Consider the following 20,748-nt stretch of genomic DNA (forward strand, 5'->3'; position numbering starts at 1 on the left):
TGAAATCAAGAGAAAGTGAGAACATATTCTGTTTAGATGCCCATGATTTGTTTGAACTTAGCATCCAAGACAATGTATTTTCAGTGACTGCTTTTACTCCAAAAGACAGTGCAGACAGCTTGCGTAAAGAATTTCCTGAACTCTTTTCAGAAGAAACGGGAAAAGCTAATAACTTTGTAGAGCATGTTACATTGAAAGACAATGCCCAGGCCGGCCGTGGTGGCCGAGCGGTTCTAGGCGCTGCAGTCTGGAACCGCGCGACCGCTACGGTCGTTGGTTCGAATCCTGCTTCGGGCATGGATGTGTGTGATGTCATCAGGTTAGTTAGGTTTCAGTAGTTCTAAGTTCTAGGGGACTGATGACCTCAGAAGTTAAGTCCCATAGTGCTCAGAGCCATTTGAACCAACAATGCCCAGCCTTAGTTTTTCCGGGCCCGCCGCGTTCCAATTGCTTTAAGAGACAAAGTAGCCAGTGAATTGAAAGAATTGCAAGATAATGGTGTAATTGCTCCCATTCAAGGTAGTCAATGGGCAAGTCCTCTCGTTTTGTTGCCTACGGCTTCTGGTCGCATTAGCATTTGTGTTGACTTCAAGTCTGCAGTCTACCCACAGATAATACAGTGTGTATGTGTAATCTTTTTAGATGGCAGACCTCTCCCTAGTCCTGAATCGGTAGAAGTCGGTAAACGTCGGGAGGCTTCGGTAGGCATGCAGTTTCGACTGCTGCCAACATTTCGTAGCTGACTGTGTTGTACAAGGTAGCCATTGTCGTCTGCTTCGTTATCGTTTTGCGCTTTACTGTTCTGCGTGTTTTTATTGTGCAGTTGTGCTAAACATTATCAAAATGAGTGAAGAGGCAGTTGCTGGCCCATCTCGGGAGTCGCCAACAACCCCTACCGGTAGGCCTACGGTTATGAAGGAAACTAGTATTACGTAGCGATGCTCGCAAAATTATATTGCGTGTGATTGAATGCTGCGAAAGGGAAAGGGAGTAGAAAAAATTGCTTCACCCCATTTACAAATCTTCAGTGAGAGCTGCTACATACACAGGACAAAGCATGCGTAGCATGTACATGACGATTTCAGTTTCGTTTACGATCAGCATTTAAAGCGAGTTTTACTTCCAAGCTTTCGTCTGCTTTCGTAAGCATGACGCGCAATTTGTAGTGCCAGCACTGCAACTGGTAGGCGATGCCTTATCCCTCCCCCCCAACGGCTTCTCCTCCCTCGCCAGCCAATGCTTGCTTCCTCCTCTCCCCGCACAACTCGACCGTCTTACAGTTAACACACTTGTAGTTGACACTTATCCACTACCCTGCCCTGAGGAACTCATGGACAGGCTTGGTGCAGGACGTTACTTTTCTAAGATAGATTTGTGTGATGCCTACTTGCAAATTCTATCGGATGAAGAATCACAAAAAGCATTTGTTGTAAATCCACACTTAGGACTGTCCACGTATTTGCATTTGTCCTTCAGCAGTGCTTCCGCACCCGTCATTTTTCAACGTTACTTGGAATAGCTGACCTCAAAAGTGGCACTTTGTTCAGACTACCTTGACGATACTGTCGTCTCAGGTCGTACATCACTGGAACACATTGCCAATCGGCGTACTCCTTTTTCCAGTGTTGTCAGAAGCAGGACTCAAGTCTCGACTCGAAAGGTGTGACTTTTTTCAAACTGAACTACAGCACTTAGGTCATGCGACAAATAGTCAGGGTGTGCACTCACTCCAGTCTTATTTGCTTGCAATCTGTGGCCTACCTGATCCTCGCAATGTGTTTGAACTGCAGTCAGTGCTAGGCAAGGTGACATACTACATTCGGTTCATACCGAATGCTGTTCAGATCGTGGCTCCATTGCATCGCTTATCTTTTGGGTGTGGACTAAAGACTGTCGAGACGCATTTCAGAAAATCCACAATGCTTTGCTTAGTGACAGACGTTTAGTGCAGTTTGACCCTGCCAAGCCTACGGAATCGGCGATGTGCTTTCACACAGAATTGGTGCACAAGACAGACCTATTGCTTTTGCCTCAAAGTTGTTAACTCAAACTCAGTGCCATTATTCTCAAATAGAAAAAAAAGGCTCTCGCTGTTGCGTGTGGTGTGACCAAATTCCATCACTACCTGTATGGTCGCAAGTTCTTATTAGTGACAGACCACAAGCCTTTGCAGTCCTTGTTTCATCCGTCAAAGTTGGTTCCTACGCGCACTGCTCAAAAATGGCAACAGTGAGCTTTGTTGCTTTCGCAGTATCAGTATGAAATTGTGTACAGACCTACGACAAATCATGGCAATGCAGACGCCATATCTCGCCTTCCGATTGGTCAAGACTGATTGCGATGCATCTGCCGCGTCTTGTTGCCAAATCGGTGTGCAGGGCTCTGAATTGCTGGAATCTTTTCCCTTGTACTACAGAAAAATTTTACAGCCCACGGAAGCAGACCCAGATCTTAAGATTTTGTTGCATTACATTCTCACGTCTTGGCCTCGCTCATTGAACAGCTCGGGGACAAAAAATTAAAACTTTGAGGTTTGCCAGTGACATTTTAATTCTGTCAGAGACAGCAAAGGACTTGGAAGAGTGTTTGGAAGGAATGGGCAGTACCTTGAAAGGAAAGTATAACAAAAGCAAATGGAGTTAAATCAGGTGATGCTGAGGGAATTAGATTGGGAAACGAGACACTTAGAGCAGTAGTTGAGTTTTGGTATTTGGGCAGCAAAGTAACTGACGATGGCCGAGATAGAAAGGACATGAAATGTAGAATTGGAGTGGGAATCACTAAAACAAAAGAGTTTTTCATTGCGACGGGATCTTCTCACGAAATTTCGGCCACCAGTTTTCTCCTTCGATTGCAAAAACATTGGCACCCACCTACAAAGGGAGAAACGATCATCACGATAAAATAAGAGAAATCAGGGCTCGCACAGAAAAATTTAAGTGCTCGTTTTTCCCGCGCGCTGTTCGAGAGTGGAACAACAGAGAGACAGCTTGAAGGTGGTTCATTGAAGCTTCTCTCAGGCACCTTATTGTAAATAGCAAAGTAATTACGTAGACATAGATGTAGATATAGATTTAGACTGGCAATGGCAAGAAAAGCATTTCTGAAGAAGAGAAATTTGTTAACATCAAAAAGAGATTTAAATGTCAGAAAGTCTTTTCTGAAGGTATTTGCAATGTAGCTACAGGTGTGTATGGAAGTGACACTTGTACGAAAAACAGCTTAGACAAGAAGAGAACAGAATCTTTTGAAATGTCGTGCTGTTGAAGAATGCTGAAGATTATATGGGCAAATCACATAACTAATGAGGAGGTACTGAATGGGAGTGGGGAGACAAGAAGTTTGTGGCACAACTTGACTATAAGAATGGATTGGTTGATAGGACACATTCTTTGACGTCAAGGGATCACCAGTTTAGTATTGGAGGGCAATGTGAGTGGTAAAAATCGTAGAGGGTGACCAAGAAATGAATACAATTAGCAGATTCAATAAGATGTAGGTTGCAGTAGTTATTTGGAGATGAAGAGCCTTTTACAGAATAGAGTAGCATGGAGAGCTGAATCAAACCAGTCTTCGGACTGATGTCCACAACAACAACAACAACAACAACAAGTACCATTTATACATGACCTCTGACGCCATTGTGAACCCCTTCATCTGACAACAAATGTAAGTCGTCCACTCTGAGAAGACTGTTGGAGCAGTTGCTGATGGGAGTCGCTGTTTCGATAGAAATCGAAACACTGTAAGACTTGGGAATGATATACGCTTGTTTTCGGTAGTTATCAAGCTTAGCTTTCAGGCAAAGAACCATTCAATAAATTTAACCCATTTCGGATTCTGTTACGTCAAGACTCCGCCTGTTAAGTCTGCTTTATATTCGCTTACGAGCACACAGATGCACTGATTTTTCGTTTTATTCTGTGCGTTTCTTTCGTTCGAGCACCACAGGCATTTCATCCCCAGAGGCCTGTGGGCAATGCCCTAGCCTAGCAACACCTTCGATGTCAGTCCGCTCGGGCACTAGTAGCGCGCACTCCCTGAGATCCTACGCAGTTCCGTATTCGTTTAGTTGTCGTGGGATCACAATCAACGTGAGCAGCAATGTCGCTGAACAGTAAATGGCGGTCTCAGTAGACCACAATTATGACGCTGTCAAATTACGACACGTGCTGGTAGACGTTTCTCCTCACACGATGCATAACGTCATCTTCTAACACACAAATACGATTTCTCAACGAGAAACCCACTACGTTCTTATATAAAGAATGTACATGCTTACTGCCACCTAATTCGTGTGGTTCGCATGATAACCATTTGCATATCAACGGGTGTGGTAAAGACGTGCCCAGAAAAATGTAGACACTCTCTGATAGTTATAACTTTGGAACAAATTGACATATCATTGCAATTTTGCGCGGTAATTTAGTCCATTGTTTTCTCAGCACATCTTGGCGCTTGTTTTCCAGCAGATGACAGTGCAGTTATGTATGAAGTAAGATTGTCGTTTTGAGCAACGCAAGGCGTTATTGAAGTGTTACTGAAAGTGCGAAAACATGATGGAGGCACAGCGACAATGGCGTAATGTGTACAGAACTCAACCACCAACACGTATTTAACAATTTATCGTATTCGGGATAAATCTGAAGCCTACGACACTCTTCAGGAGGTGTCTGAGGAAGGGTCTACCGACCGGAAACATCAACAAGTCCAGCTTCAAGCGCTGCTGCGTTGCATCATTTCACTAGGTCACCCAAAAAATCTGTGAAGCAAGGTGCACGTGAAAGCGGGCAAGACGATCGAGCATACGACAAATTCTGAAGATTGCAAAGCGGCAAGTGTACTTTCCAAGATCGTTGCACGCTGTGAACGAGGACGACCCAGATTGAAGGATGGAGTACTGCGAGTGGTTTGTAAGCACGCTTTGAGAGGATGCACGGTTTGCAGGGATGTTTAGCTGTTCTGACGAGTCGCAGTTCAAACTGAACGGTACTATAAACCGCCACAATGTCATGTACTGGTCTTCTGAAAATCCTCTCGTTCATGTGAACAAACATCTTAATCTACTGGGTGTTAATTTGTGGTGTGGTCTGTCGACATGTGGTTTGATTGGCCAATTCTTCTTTGAAGGTACCATAACAGGTGAGGTGCATCTTTACATGTTGCAAACATAGATTTTGCCTGCCATCTGAGAGGTGTTTGGAAATGAAAGATTGTATCTACAACAAGATGAGTGTCAGCCTCACTGCCGCAGAGATGTCAGAGCCTACTTGGATAAAATCGACCTGGACAATGGATAGGACGAAGAGGAGCTGGTGAGTACCCATCACGGTTTCCAGATTTTACAGCTCTTGACTTCTACCTATGGGGGACCTTGAAAAATGGAAGTTTATCAACAGAAGCCAGGTACACTGAACGAGCAACGAGAAACCATCGAGGCGTCCTGTGCAGCTGTCAAACCGGCAACACTGACAGCAGTACATCGGTCAACAGTTCAGAGGCGTAGACGTTGTTCGGCTGCTAATGGGGGCAATTTGAACACATAAATAAATGTTATGTCGTTTTGTTTCATTAGTACTATTAAAGAGCGTCTATATTTTTCTGGGCCCCTCTGTGTGTACCTCATACCAATTTAACATTGTAGGATGCCGCCTTCATTGAGCTGCAGTCTTTATGTCCATGAGTGTATAGTCAACTCTAAGTACACGGTCTGAAAAAAAAGTGATACACCCAGAAGGGAAAGAAGGAAACAAAATGAAACTTCACGGACTGAGACTGTTGTGATATTATTTCAGTGATTACAAAATCGTGCCAAAATTACAAAGAACTTGGTAGAATGAGCCTACTTATCAGTATGACATTGCATCCGCTCTGGCCTGGATGCCAGCGCTGATTCAGTAGGAGGCTGTCGCAAAGTCATTGTATCCTCTCCTGAAGCAATCTGGCCCAAAACTGTTGTAATTGGTCCTTGATATCTTGGATACTGGCACTGAGGCAAGGTCGACATCTGAGCTGGTCCCACACATGTTCTATCAAGAACAGATCTGGGTATCCTGCTTCCCAAGCAAGTACCTCAACAACATGCAGACAGTTCATGGACGCACATGCTACATGTAGATAAGTGTTCTACTGCTGAAAATAGAACCATGATACAGTTACATGAGAGATAGCATATGAGTGTTGAAGTTAGCCAATCAGGTCGCTGTGCACGCAAATTCAAGTCACTCGTCAGGTACAATTAGTGTCAGTTGTTCTATTTGCATAGAAGATAGAGCACGAGACTGCTATGCCCTTGGCTCGGATCCTATTCTTATTATCGTCCCATGTCCAATTTTCTATCGTTCTCTGAACAAACAACACGTTTGGCGACACTGTTTCTGGCAATTTACACGTGCAACTACCTGATTGGCTGACTTCAACTCTAATTAAATCAGAAACGGCGCAAAGGATCTGTTTTTTTTTTTTTCATGCAACTCTTTGGACAACCTACACTGCAACACCTTTACAAGTTTTTCAGACTGTATGTCCACAGAGCCTGGTGACAGCACTAAACATGAACAACCATAATGCACTCTAATGGCCATTCTACCTACTATAATCTGATTATTTGCATGCAGTATCTCCCAATGGTGTGTAAGTGTCTTCTGAGTGCTTCACTTTTTGTCAGGCAGCGTACATGCTGTAATGAACATTCTCAGTCGACGATTACTTTACTATAGGCAGCAGCATAATCACATTCTACATCACTGTTTTTTAAGTTCATCTATATTTATAAAAATTGCACGTGGGATTTGATGTGCTGTATATTAAACCCTCTAACTACTGAGACAAAGCAGCTCGTCTTTAAGCATTTCTAATCCCTTTTTCTGGTGGTATTACTATAACGATTGTGTTAATAGGGAGTACTCAATGAGTTACATAAGATTACGCAATGTTGGGCAATATGTTGACACTGGATTGTGTGTGAGAGAGAGGGTAGATAAACTGGGGGCCAGAGAGTGTCCTGTGTAGCGTCCCAGGTGATGTGGCACTACATCAGCTATGTTAAATGAGGGCCATTGTTCGACCCCAGAAAGCAACGTATATACAGACAACAAAATGGAGGGCTCTTATTGGCCCAAAACATAAGGAAGGATTTTGCTACCCTGTGTCAAGGAAACAAAGTAGCAATCAGGAATAGTCTGTGAGGGTGAGCGGTTACGTGTCGGGTGTAGACACCTTTGATCACGGTAGAAAACGCCTTATCAGTTAAATTGTGGGCCTTTTTAGAGTTTGTTGAATGTAACTGTCATTGTTTTGGCGCGATAAGTGAGTGTAAGAATGGCTCTGAGCACTATGACACTTAACTTCTAAGGTCATCAGTCCCTGGAACTTAGAACTACTTAAACCTAACTAACCTAAGAACATCACACACATCCATGCCTGAGGCAGGATTCGAACCTGCGACCGTAGCGGTCGCGCGGTTCCAGACTGTAGCGCCTAGAACCGCTCGGCCACCAGGGCCGGCTGAGTGTAAGACCGTTGTAATCTACATACTGCACAGATGGACGATAAGTGATTGTGTAAACATTTTTTGTAAACCACCAGAAAGGGAATTACTAGAATTACAAATGGCATCCCTTCAAAATACGAGCGCGCTTTTATTCGACCATTAACCCCTCTCAGACTTCACATCATTCTACACCGTCTGAGCCATCCATTCAGACTCTGAATCCGGCGGATTGGCGTTTCTACTGTGCAGAGGGGATAGCAACATCTGAAAGACGCAGGTAAGTGTATTTCAGGTACCTACAGCGAGATACAACTGTCTCCACTAGCAACTTGCCGAGTTCAGACAATCCATCATGAATAGGTTATGTGACAGGTATTGCTAATGCAAGAGAATGTTGAGGTACGTAACATCACACATGTAAATAAGACAAGACTCAACACCGAGTTTCTCCGTCAGACATCTGACATCCAAATACTGATTCCCTTCGCTTCTTTACTGACGTTTACTTCGAATGAATTTATCTTTAATTCGTAATAGTTTGCTGATGTTCTATATGAAATACTGATGGTTTGTGTTGGAATTCGTTTTAAGCACATAAAATCCTGAAGAAACTGGTGAAAATTGCTATAAATTCATTACGTTATTCAAATGCATGATCTAAAGTGTTGATTTTTATCCTTACCTGATAAACTATTTCATGTCCAGCCCAGCAGTAAATGAATATTTGAAATGCTGGCAATGGAAGGAAAATCAAACATTTCAGAGTTGAGTTTCCCTCAGGGTTCTGGAAGAAAAAAAAATGTAGCTACAAGATAAGACACACAATGCTTAGAACATAAAATATCTGTTTTCTAATACGACACATGCTCATCCAAATCACTGCAAAGACTTAAATTTAGAAGAATTATCTACTACTGTAGGAGCAATATTTATTTACACAGGAGAACTTCACACTTGACCATTTTAGAGATTTTCGTGCAACTATAATCCACTACATTCACAGTCCATGTAAACAAGTCCGCAAGAGAAATTATATCCATAACTTTATTATTCTGATGAAGGGTGATTACATCATACTAATATGTATAATATCTTCCTACATTATTTACAGATAAATTATATTTTCTTTTCTTTTGAAGTATTACTAAACGCAGATTTGCAGGTTTCATATGCGTGCAAAGTTTCCTCGACTCTCATTGTAACAAATGTGCAGTGTGAGAAGTTCTTGGAGGATAATCCAAAAGATGGGAACATAGAGAAATTAATTAAATACAATAAAGATGTTATAAAACTATATATATATATATATATAAAGTTTTTTTACAAACATTCGATATGCAAAACCATGAGTGACCCGTCAGATGTCAATACGGTAATTGAATTCTTGCTATACCCGTCCCAGCAGGGCATCGTCGACTGTGGCAGTCGCTTCCCATATTCTCTCCCGGAGCTTTGCTACATCACGTGGTAGAGGCGGTACATACACCAGATCTTTAATGTGTCCCCACAGAAGAAAGTCACACGGAGTGAGATCTGGTGATCAGGGAGGCCATTTCATGAAACAGCTGTCCCCTTCTGTGGCACGGCCAATCAAACATCCATTGAACAGCTGTAGCACACTTGTTTTTGTCGAAGTCCAACACACAAAAGCTCGTTCCGCACCTGAAACTCGCCATGTTTGCGACTAGTGCTGATTATCGACAAATTACCAAACTACGCTGTGGCGGTATACATGAAAAAAAAAAAAGAACCTGCAGGATTTCTCTTCAAAATGACAAATGTCTGGTATCTGTACAATGTTTGGTTCTCGTGCAATAAATATTTGAAAATGTTTCCGGATTTCATGTACACCCTGTATATATAACCGATAATCGAAGGGGGTCAACTTCTTAACTGGTTCACTAGAATGATAGAACAGTGCAGGGCATCACACGCTACTAAACTTTTGCCATGTAACTCGTGGTCGGAAAAGAGAATTTTTGGTACATGAAATTTTATTTCGCATTCCGCTGTAGTCATCAAGTGAGATGGCTTGACATTAGTAGAAGAAATGTGCACGCGATGACTAAGTCATTAATGGCGGGGCGAAAGCCCTATTTGGAAATGATGAGTAACGAAACTGGTCATGTTCCTTGCGAGGAAACCATCCTGGCATTCGCCTTAAGCAGTTTAGGGGAACCATGAGAAACATAAATCTGGATGGCTGAGTAGGGATTTGAACCGCCTCCCCCTCCCCCTCCCCACCCTCGTACTCCAGCCCACCCCATCTTACCCCACAGAAATCGAGTCCAGTGTGCTGACCACTACACCACTTCGCTCAGTGACAAGTATGACAGTTGAGTCCTGTTGTTGTTGTTGTGGTCTTCGGTCCTGAGACTGGTTTGATGCAGCTCTCCATGCTACCCTATCCTTTGCAAGTTTCTTCAACTCCCAGTACCTATTGCAACCTATACCCTTCTGAATCTGCTTAGTGTATTCATCTCTTGGTCTCCCTCTACGATTTTTACCCTCCACGCTGCCTTCCAATGCTAAATTTGTGATCCCTAAATGCCTCAGAACATGTCCAACCAACCGGTACCTTCTTATAGTCAAGTTGTGCCACAAACTCCTCTTCTCCCCAATTCTATTCAATACCTCCTCATTTGTTATGTTATCTACCCATCTAATCTTCAGCATTCTTCTGTAGCACCACATTTCAAAAGCTTCTATTCTCTTCCTGTCCAAACTATTTATCGTCCATTTTTCACTTCCATACATGGCTACACTCCATACAAATACTTTCAGAAACGACTTCCTGACACTTAAATCTATACTCGATGTTAACAAATTTCTCTTCTTCAGAAACGCTTTCCTTGCCATTGTCAGTCTACATTTTATATTTTCTCTAGTTCGACCATCATCAGTTATTTTGTTCCCCAAATAGCAAAACTCCTTTATTACTTTAAGTGTCTCATTTCCTAATCTAATTCCCTCAGCATCGCCCGACTTAATTCGACTACATTCCATGACCCTCGTTTTGCTTTTGTTGATGTTCATCTTATATCCTCCTTTCAAGACACTGTCCATTCCGTTCAACTGCTCTTCCAGGTCCTTTGCTGTCTCTGACAGAATTACAATGTCATCGGCGAACCTCAAAGTTTTTATTTCTTCACCATGGATTTTAATACCTACTCCGAATTTTTCTTTTGTTTCCTTTACTGCTTGCTCAATACACAGATTGAATAACATTGGGGAAAGGCTACAACCCTGTCTCACTTCCTTCCCAACCACTGCTTCCCTTTCATGCCCCTCTGCTCTTATAACTGCCATATGGTTTCTGTACAAATTGTAAATAGCCTTTCGCTCCCTGTATTTTACCCTTGCCACCTTTAGAATTTGAAAGAGAGTATTCCAGTCAACATTGTCAAAAGCTTTCTCTAAGTCTACAAATGCTAGAAACGTAGGTTTGCCTTTCCTTAATCTTTCTTCTAAGATAAGTCGTAAGGTGTTCCAATATTTCTAAGGAATCCAAACTGATCTTTCCCGAGGTCGGCTTCTACCAGTTTTTCCATTCGTTTGTAAAGAATTCGTGTTAGTATTTTGCAGCTGTGACTTATTAAACTGATAGTTCGGTAATTTTCACATCTGTCAACACCTGCTTTCTTTGGGATTGGAATTATTATATTCTTCTTGAAGTCTGAGGGTATTTCGCCTGTCTCATACATTTTTCTCACCAGATGGTAGAGTTTTGTCAGGACTGGCTCTCCCAAGGCCGTCAGTAGTTCTAATGGAATGTTGTCTACTCCTGGGGCCTTGTTTCGACTTAAGTCTTTCAGTGCTCTGTCAAACTCTTCACGCAGTATCCTATCTCACATTTCATCTTCATCTACATTCTCTTCCATTTCCATAATATTGTCCTCAAGTACATCGCCCTTGTATCGACCCTCTATATACTCCCTCCACCTTTCTGCTTTCCCTTCTTTGGTTAGAACTGGGTTTCCATTTGAGCTCTTGATATTCATACAAGTGGTTCTCTTTTCTCCAAAAGTCTCTTTAATTTTCCTGTAGGCAGTATCTATCTTACCCCTAGTGATATAAGCCTCTACATCCTTACACTTGTCCTCTAGCTATCCCTGCTTAGCCATTTTGCACTTCCTGTCGATCTCATTTTTGAGACGTTTGTATTCCTTTTTGCCGGCTTCATTTACTGCATTTTTGTATTTTCTCCTTTCATCAATTAAATTCAATATTTCTTCTGTTACCCAAGGAGTTCTACTAGCACTCGTCTTCTTACCTACTTGATCCTCTGCTGCCTTCACTACTTCATCCCTCAGAGCTACTCATTCTTCTTCTACTGTCCTTCTTTCCCCCATTCCTGTCAATTGTTCCCTTATGCTCTCCCTGAAACTCTGTACGACCTCTGGTTTAGTCAGTTTATCCAGATCCCATCTCCTTAAATTCCCACCTTTTTGCAGTTTCTTGAGTTTTAATATACAGTTCATAACCAATAGATTGTGGTCAGAGTCCACATCTGCCCCTGGAAATGTCTTACAATTTAATACTTCGTTCCTAAATCTCTGTCTTACCATTATATAATCTATCTGATACCTTTTATTATCTCCGGGATTCTTCCATGTATACAACCTTCTTTTATGAACCAATTGTTAGCTATGATTAAGTTGTGCTCTGTGCAAAATTCTACCAGACGGCTTCCTGTTTCATTTCTTACCCCCAATCCATATTCACCTACTATGTTTCCTTCTCTCCCTTTTCCTACTCTCGAATTCCAGTCACCCATGACTATTAAATTTTCATCTCCCTTCAGTACCTGAATAATTTCTTTTATCTCATCATGGAGTCCTAAGTCTGCTAAATTCCTATGACACAGCGGAGAATTCTGATTAGCATGATGACAACTGGAAAGTGTGAACTTTACATAGATTTTCATTGAAATAAAGTATACGGACAGTGATAAAACATTCTAACTACTAAAATTTTTGCGATTGACGTACACAATGAGCTGAAGGATAGGGATAGTTAACAGGGATTTCATATCGTAACCCCCCCCCCCCCCCAAAAAAAAAGTAAAAGAAAAAGTAAAAGGGCTGTACTAATCATTAATGTAAATAGATTATTATGAGTTTATTGATACTACAATAATGAAGCCATAGTCACAGTATATAAATTTTTTTCTTTACAAAGAAAGGAAAAAAATTATATACTGGGACTGTGGCTTTACTATTGTAGTGTCAAATAAACTTTTAAATTATATTTTACTCACACTTCTTATGACAATCATGTCAGTATATAGAAAAATAAGATTATTATGAGATGATTGCTGAAATTTTTCCAATCAAATAGTATTCTATGATGTTTTAGAATTGGAACTACATGACGTCGACTTCTTGCCATGTTGATTCAGTCATCTTCAGGTGAATATTTTGCACTGGAGATTGCTCGTTCACATCGCTAACTTTATACTAGAAATCGCGCAGAGAGGTCATGTGCCAAGGTAGCCCCTACCTCTGTCGAGATTCGTGCCCTCTTAAAATATTGCTCCATCTATGGCGAGCAGGCGTGTGCATAATGGTGATACTACTTTCGTGATCTCTGTCAGAATGTGGGCTCAAGCAGTTAAAAGTCAGATCTCAAATTAATAACGTGTCAGAAATAGTAGCGCCTTTGTGCCAAGGGGAACTGACCCAGCCTTTATACAACAGTTCAGAGGGTGACCCCGGTCCGCTGAGGGTGCTCTGGTCATGCATTGAGCCAGTATGTGTGGGGGGGCAGATGACTTGTGACCGTCGTTTGCTGTGGGTGACCTACCGACCTCGCTGGAAAAATCTAGTACTGCGAGGACTGTTTACGCTCCATGCGCTTACCCTATCTGTCTTCGTGGTATATGTACGAGCGTCTGGTGGTCGCTAGCTATATGCAGGATGTAGAAGCGATGATTTTGTTTGATGTAGGATACGAATTGTGTGTTTACTACACTGAGACTGTAAGTGGTGATGTATAGCCCAGTTGGAGATCTGTTTCATGCTGTAATATTCAGGTTTTCGTCGTCAGTGGCAGAGCAGTGTAATTGAGGAGGTGTGACCTGTAGACCACTTTTGCAGGGTTTAACTGTCAGTGAAATATGGCAGTCTGTACAAAATAGTTCTGCCGCTGAAAGTCTAGCCTGCAGAAAAAAGTGGTGGACAGTGCTGCCACACCAGCACATCAGTAACTTGGAGGGTAAATTCAGTAAGAGTCAATCAGAATGCTCCATTCATTCACAAGACATCCTTTATGCTGGGGCATAGGAGCCTCTACAGACTGATTCGAACAAGATGGGGGCAAGGTACCCTAGAGTAATGTGATGTCTTTTTTGTTCAAGTGTTCAAAGACAAGTTGAAGCACACCATCCATCTCTGGCGGGATGCTGTCCTTTGGATGCGGTGCCTCATCAGGACCATCAGGAAGAATGCATTCGGTGTTACTCTGGGCTATTTTCGTAAACAGGTCCTGTTAGGACAAATATTTCCATGGAGACAAGCTGAGACATCACGAAAGCTACTGCAACAACAAAAGTGACCATTAACTATTTCTGCTGCACTTGACAATTTCTGAGAAGGGTTGATACATAATGGATGGGCTGTCTTTTTAGGATCGCTAGGAAGAACGCATCCTGTGTTATTCTGGGAAGCACTGCAAAAGATTCCTACAGCACATCCAGAGGGAGACTTGGATGTTATTTACATAGAAATGAGACATCAGTATAATACTGACATTTTAGCTGCACCTTCGAGGGTGAGTTGCTACTTAAACATCTCACGGCACCGCGTCAGCCCACATTGGGCATGTAAACGCATGTGCGTGGCGAGACGCATCTCACATGTGGTACAGGCTGGACCAGTGTGCACACCCAACACATCCGGTCATCATTCCAGCTTGGATCTCTGTAGGGAAAAGTCTGCTGATATGTTGTGGTCGAATTTCTTAACGATAATTCGAAAGCATTTTTATGTGCAACGAGTGTTTGTGCACTGCATTATTTTCGGCTATTTAACGTTGTGTGTATGTTTGCATAGTGTTACACATGCATCATTTTTTTGACAGTTTTACGAGTAGTGAATGTGTCTGTGCAACAGTGTACTGCACTATTTTGTGAACAGATCTGTAGGCTGTGCAATGCATTATTTCGACAGTTTATAATTACTGAGCATCTTTGCAGAGCGTTTTATAAGCATTATTTTGACAATTTACGAGTTTCTGCATGTCTATACATCAGGTACTGCATTATTTCGGTAATTTACGGGTAGGTTGCAGGCCTGTAGGCTATGTATTGTGACATCAAGCACGTCAGGGCGAGTGTTTTGTATCAGTGTAATAAATAAATTATGTGAAATCTGTCCATAAATAAATTGTTCCAGCTTCCCACTGAAAATAAATACAGTCCTTCGTCTCCAGCAGCTGGACATAGAGTGAGTCCTTTTCCCACCATTTTTCCCCAGACTGCCGTTTTGGATTACATCATGGGATGGATGATAGTGCCCTCTGATGGCGATACTATCTACTAGGTCAGTTGGACTCTGGACCTCATGGTGAAGACACTGGATGGAGCTACTGCCTACGACAACTCAAATTGTTTAAATAAACACTGCATGCAAAATAAAGACTTATGTCCATCCTATCCAGCAGCCCAGTACAGGCTGAGTACTTTTCTGCCAATTCCATGGAAGAGGTGGTGGTGGGATGACAGGTTAGTGGAGGCAGCCCAATTGACCAATTTTCCCGCCAAAATTTGAACTTCCCTGCATGACGTCATTGCGACGTTGTCACATCTATTGCTGCCATCTTGGATCTACCATCTTCAATAAATTTGGGAACAATGCAGAGTGAGGCCACGTCCTTGTTGCCCCAATACTCATGAGCCATGATTAAGCAGTATCTCTATTAATCTGTTGTCATATATGGCCCATGCAAATGACTCAGATAAAAGAAACATACCGTTTCTACCAGATCTAACCCACTACCTATTCTGATCCACACTAGCGCTCACTCAGTTTCTCTCATTGCTGGTCTTTTCTACTCATAACCATGACCTGGCCTCTACATCAGTTTTACCAACCCATATCCCATGTTTCGTATCATCCACTCTCCCACATTACATCCATTCTCAAACACTACCCGTCCTTCAACGTTGACCCCCGCCACTCCTGACTCCACCAGACCACTTAACCTCCCCATTCTTACACAGTTCTCCTCTGGTGCAGATTTTTCCCATTTTAGTGCAGCAAAGTGCTTCCTCATTTATTTCAGTACTGTATTTCTATTACAATACATCTACATATACACGATTACTCTGTAGTTCACAATCAAGTCCCAGACAGATGATTCATCCAACCACCTTCAAGCTATATCTGAACCGTTCCATTCTCGAACAGCGCGCGGTAAAAACGAACACTTACATATTTTTATGCGAGCTGCGATTTCTCTTACTTGGTTATGATGATCGATCTCTCTATGAAGGTGGGCACCAACAAAATTTTTTCGCATTCGGAGAGGAAAGTTGGTGATTGAAATTTCATGAGAAGATCCTGCCACAACAAAAAAAACATCTTTGTTTTAAACATTGCCATCCTACCTCGTGTATCATTTCGTGGCATTTCCTCCCTTACATCGCGATAACACAAAATGAGCTGAACTTCCTTGAATTTTTTCGGTGTCCTCCGTCAGTCCTATCTGATGCAGATCCCATACCGCACTACAATACTCCAGAGACGACGGACAAGTATGGTGCAGGCAGTCTTTTTATTAGACCTATTGCATTTTCTAAGTGTTCTACCAATAGATCGCAGTCACTGGTTCGCTTTTCACAACAACATTATCTATATAATCGTTACAATTTAAGTTATTCTTAATTGTAGTTCCTAAGTATTTAGTTGAATTCACTATCTTTAGATTTTTGTGATTTATTGTGTAACCGAAATTTAGCGGAATTCTTTTAGTACTCATGTGGATGACTTCACACTTTTCATTATTCAGAGTCAACTGCCACTTTTCGCACCACAGAGATAATTATCTAAATCATTTTGCAGTAGGTTTTGATCATCTGATGACTTTACATTACGTTAAATGACAAAATCATTTACAAGCAATCTAAGAGGACTTCTCAAATTGTCTCCTATGTCGTTTACGTAGATCAGGAATAGCAGAGGACCTATAACACTTCCTTTGAGGCACGCCAGACATTACTTCTGTTTTATTCGATGACTTTCCGTCAGTTATTACGAACTGTGACCTTTTTGACAGGAAATCACGAATCCAGTCACACAGCTGAGACGATACTCCATAGGCACGTAATTTAATTATAAGTCGCTTTTGAGGAACAGTGTCATGAGCCTTCTGGAAAACCGAGCGAGGTGGCGTAGTGGTTAGCACACTGGACTCGCCTTCGTAAGGACGACGGTCCAAACCTGCGTCCAGCCATCCGGATTTAGGTTTTCCATGATTTCCCTAAATCGCTCCAGGTACATGCCAGGATGATTCCTTTGAAAGAGCATGGCCGACTTCCTTCCCCATCCTTGACACAATCTGAGCTTGTGCTCCGTCTCCAATGACCTCGATGTCGACGGGATTTTAAACCCAATATTCCTTCCTTTCTCCCTTCTGGAAATCTTAAAATATGGAATCAGTTTGACACCTCTGTCCATAGCACTCATCACCTCATGAGAATGAATGGTTAGTTATGTTTCACAAGAACGATATTTCTGATTCCATGTTGGCTATTCGTCAATAAATCGTTTCCTTCGTGGTAATGCATAATGTCTGAACACAGTATGTGTTCCAAAATGGTACTGCAAACCGCCGTTAGTGATATTGCTTTGTAACTCATAGATTAATCCTATTTCCTTTCTAGGGTGTTGATGTGACCTGTGTAACTTTCCAGTCTTCATGTACGGACCTTTCAACAAGCGAGCAGTTGTACATTATTGCTAGGTATGAAGCTATTGTATTAGCATACTCTGAAAGTAACCTAACTGGTATACAATCTGGACCGGAGGCCTTGGCTTTATTAACTGATTTAAGCTGCTTCGCTATGCCGAAGGTATCCACTTCTAAGTTACTCATGTTGGCAATGACGTTAATAATTTTAAAAAATATGTAAATATTTAATCTTCCATAATATTTTGAAACGATTTGTTTTTGTGTAAATGCTAGTGGCTGAAGAGCTGCTTGTATGCCAGCCTTCACTCACCCATGGGGGCGGGGCAATGAAAGAACAATAAAGGAAAATGACAGAAACTTGGAATTTAATTCCTGGGCCATGCTGTACGCATACAAAGCCCTAAACCGACCTATTTTCTCTTATGTTAATCTCACCTGCATTTCAGCATCACCAAAATTTTCTGTCTCCTTCTAAATCCTCAAATGTCGTGCTCTTCACTTCGCCTTCCATGTCTGCGTAGCTCCCTCAATCAAATCTTACGTCAACTACCTTCTTTCTCTCCTCCCTCACGGTGAATACCTTCGAGTTAGCTGCAGTTCCCATAAACATCCACGTAACCTTCGATCTACGCACTCTCTACATTCTTTCTATCCCAACTTTTATTACCCCTCTTTACAGTACCACGAAATGCGCCCAGAAATTACTTAGGCCTTCGGATTTATCGGAGTACTCGTTACTTCTTCATGTCAAGGCCCCTCTTCACGTTCCTATTCAAGAGCTTTGGTTGCTGTCCTCTTCCGCATATTTTCCATCCCACTGCCATTCCAATGTATTCTCCCACAAAAATCCTCGTCGCCTACTGCTCACTTCTTTCTCAAGACCAACAAAGCCCATTTCTCATCCGTGCCTACTCTCTAACAGTCCCAAAATCGTGCTCCACCAACAATTCCCAACACCAGCTGAAGACATCAGTTTAAATTTCGTGATCATCATAAAATCGGCTTTCAGCCATTAACAATAATTCATGAAAGTCATCGATATTTTCATTTGAAACCTTACGTAATTTAGTAGTTTTTCATGTCATTAATTTGTTTCCACCGTGCTCAGTCTCTAGGGATTGATCGATGGGAAGATACGGAACAAAAAAAGGTCTAACGAACTTATGTCCAGAAATGCTAGAGACCATTTATTCAGTCCTATTTTGTCACAGAGACTGCGGTCTAATACGCGCTGTACCTATATATACATATTAAATCACCTGCATTCTGTTAAAGAATGGAGGTGAACTAAATTCTGGATTTTCCCATAAGCTCAAAGGTGCAAAATTGTCTATACTCTCGTCATTCATAAACAAACAAGCGTGTCTATTACTAATTTTTTATGATGGTTATTGTAACATTTCCCCTTTTGTCTTTCGTTTATTTTTAATATGACTGTCGTATATGATCGTGAACTTGCGCATAATGTTCTCCCTCGATATGCTGACGCCCACAGAGATTAATTAGGATGTTTTCGTAATTTTCATCTCTGCAAGGCGCCATGTTCGTCTGCTGTGCGAAATTAAGAAAAAAGTTTCACTTCTATGAGTAAAACGAAATTCGACGTTTTGTGGCATGCTAAGCTCTCTTGTAGACCGATTAAAAATGACAACGTAGGATTACCTGACTTCGTGATTTAATTCAGATAAAAAATAAAAACATTTTCAGAGATCAGACACCTTACAGATTGTCGAGTATAGCCTCAAAACCTTCCACTGCAAGAGTCACCAATGAACACGCAGTGCAATGATGTATTTTACGATGTTTTTTGTTTTTGAAACATTTGTAAAATCTGAGTTAGCGTAAACGCAGTATCCAGTCGTAACAGGTCTCTTTACTTGAACCTGTTATAAAATTTTACCATCATTTATACGTGTAACTTCCAGTTACCATTGACAATCCACTCTTCTCCCCCCCCCCCCCCCCCCCCGCCACCCGTCCCGTCCTCCTTATCTCTAAAACAACTTCGCCCATTTGGTGTGTGATAGGGGAGGAAAAAATGAAACTTTCGTCTAATGAAGCGGTTGCCTATGGGATAAACATAAACTTCCAAAATTGGAAAAATCTATTTCACGTTCTGAGGGAGTTAAAAAGTTTCAAAACTCGTTGGACCCATTTTAATTCAGTGAAGTGGACGTTGAGACTCTGCAAACTTACGAACTTTTCTAGTTTCACCAATCCATTTTCATATATGGTACAAATGAGACAACACTGTCCTGCCTTTCATTTCTCTGCAGCGAATATGTCCGAAAATGATTTTCAACTTGGGGAAGTCTAAGCGTTTTTGGGCGCTGCTTCTCAGCCCATCCATCCATTTCCTTTTTTTTTTTTTTTTGTTCCTTCTCGTAGAGGAAAGTCATGTGAATTACATAAAAAATGCTATCTGGTCTTTCTGCTCATAGTTGCGATATTCGCGTTATCATAGGGCATGTGTTGTGATAAGTTTTATTTCTTATACCGTTTGTAAGCCAAATTATACTGAAGGATGAATAAAAGGAAAAAAAGAGGTGCACGTTCTTCATTTACAAAAAATAAAAACGTAAAAAATTTCAGTAGTTACATACACAGACTACATCACCCCATCGAAGGGCGAAAACGTAGAACTCACGTTATGTGATGCTGTTAACAAAGCGTACATCGACTGTGTCGAAAAATTCGTTGGTTGATTAAAAGGAGACGATCACTTTAAAATGATTTAGTCTTCTCTTAAACTACACTATATTAGTAGCAAACGTCTTATGGTCGCAGACAAGTAGTGTGCCCTGGACAATAGATACGTGTTAAGCCATGAATTTGATTGAGAGATATACAGGGTGATTCACGAAGATATGCATATATTTTAATATGTTATTCTACAACTAAAACTAAAGAAAAAAGTTCATATAAACATAGGTTCGCAAATGTTTAGTTCAGGAGTTACGGCTAATAAAAGACTTTGCCTGAAATTTAGCAACTTCGCTAATATGAAGCCATCGCAAAACTGTACGAGGTTAAAGTAAAGCACGATTTCCATTTATTTTGTTGTTATTTGTCTGGTGAATCTAATAAAACACGTCCCAGACGTGTATCTGCAATAGTTTTCCAGAACATCCAGAGAAGCAAAGGTTATTATACAAGTAAATTTGTTTACTTTCCATGAAGAATGTAGGAACGTTTATGTCATTGTTGGAAACCGTTAGTGAGTTGTTTCAGACGTCTGAACCTCGAAACTAGTTAAATTTCTGTACTGTTCAGTGAACGAACATATTAACAACAGTGCATTTAAGTGAAACCACATAGTAACTGCTGTAGTTTGTAGATTATTT

At 41.4% G+C, this 20,748-nt stretch overlaps 1 protein-coding gene across 1 annotated transcript in view; it reads right to left on the reverse strand.

Moving 5' to 3' along the window:
* Positions 1 to 20,748, reverse strand: part of LOC126159142 (odorant receptor 30a-like) — a 67,505-nt gene that overhangs the window by 37,387 nt on the left and 9,370 nt on the right. Inside the window, exon 2 of the mRNA XM_049916494.1 lies at positions 8,175 to 8,276. Coding sequence (XP_049772451.1) covers positions 8,175 to 8,276 — 102 coding nt within the window. The remainder of the gene's footprint in view (positions 1 to 8,174; positions 8,277 to 20,748) is intronic.

The sequence above is a fragment of the Schistocerca cancellata genome, chromosome 2, assembly GCF_023864275.1.
Source record: "Schistocerca cancellata isolate TAMUIC-IGC-003103 chromosome 2, iqSchCanc2.1, whole genome shotgun sequence".
Taxonomy (NCBI): Eukaryota; Metazoa; Arthropoda; class Insecta; order Orthoptera; family Acrididae; genus Schistocerca; species Schistocerca cancellata.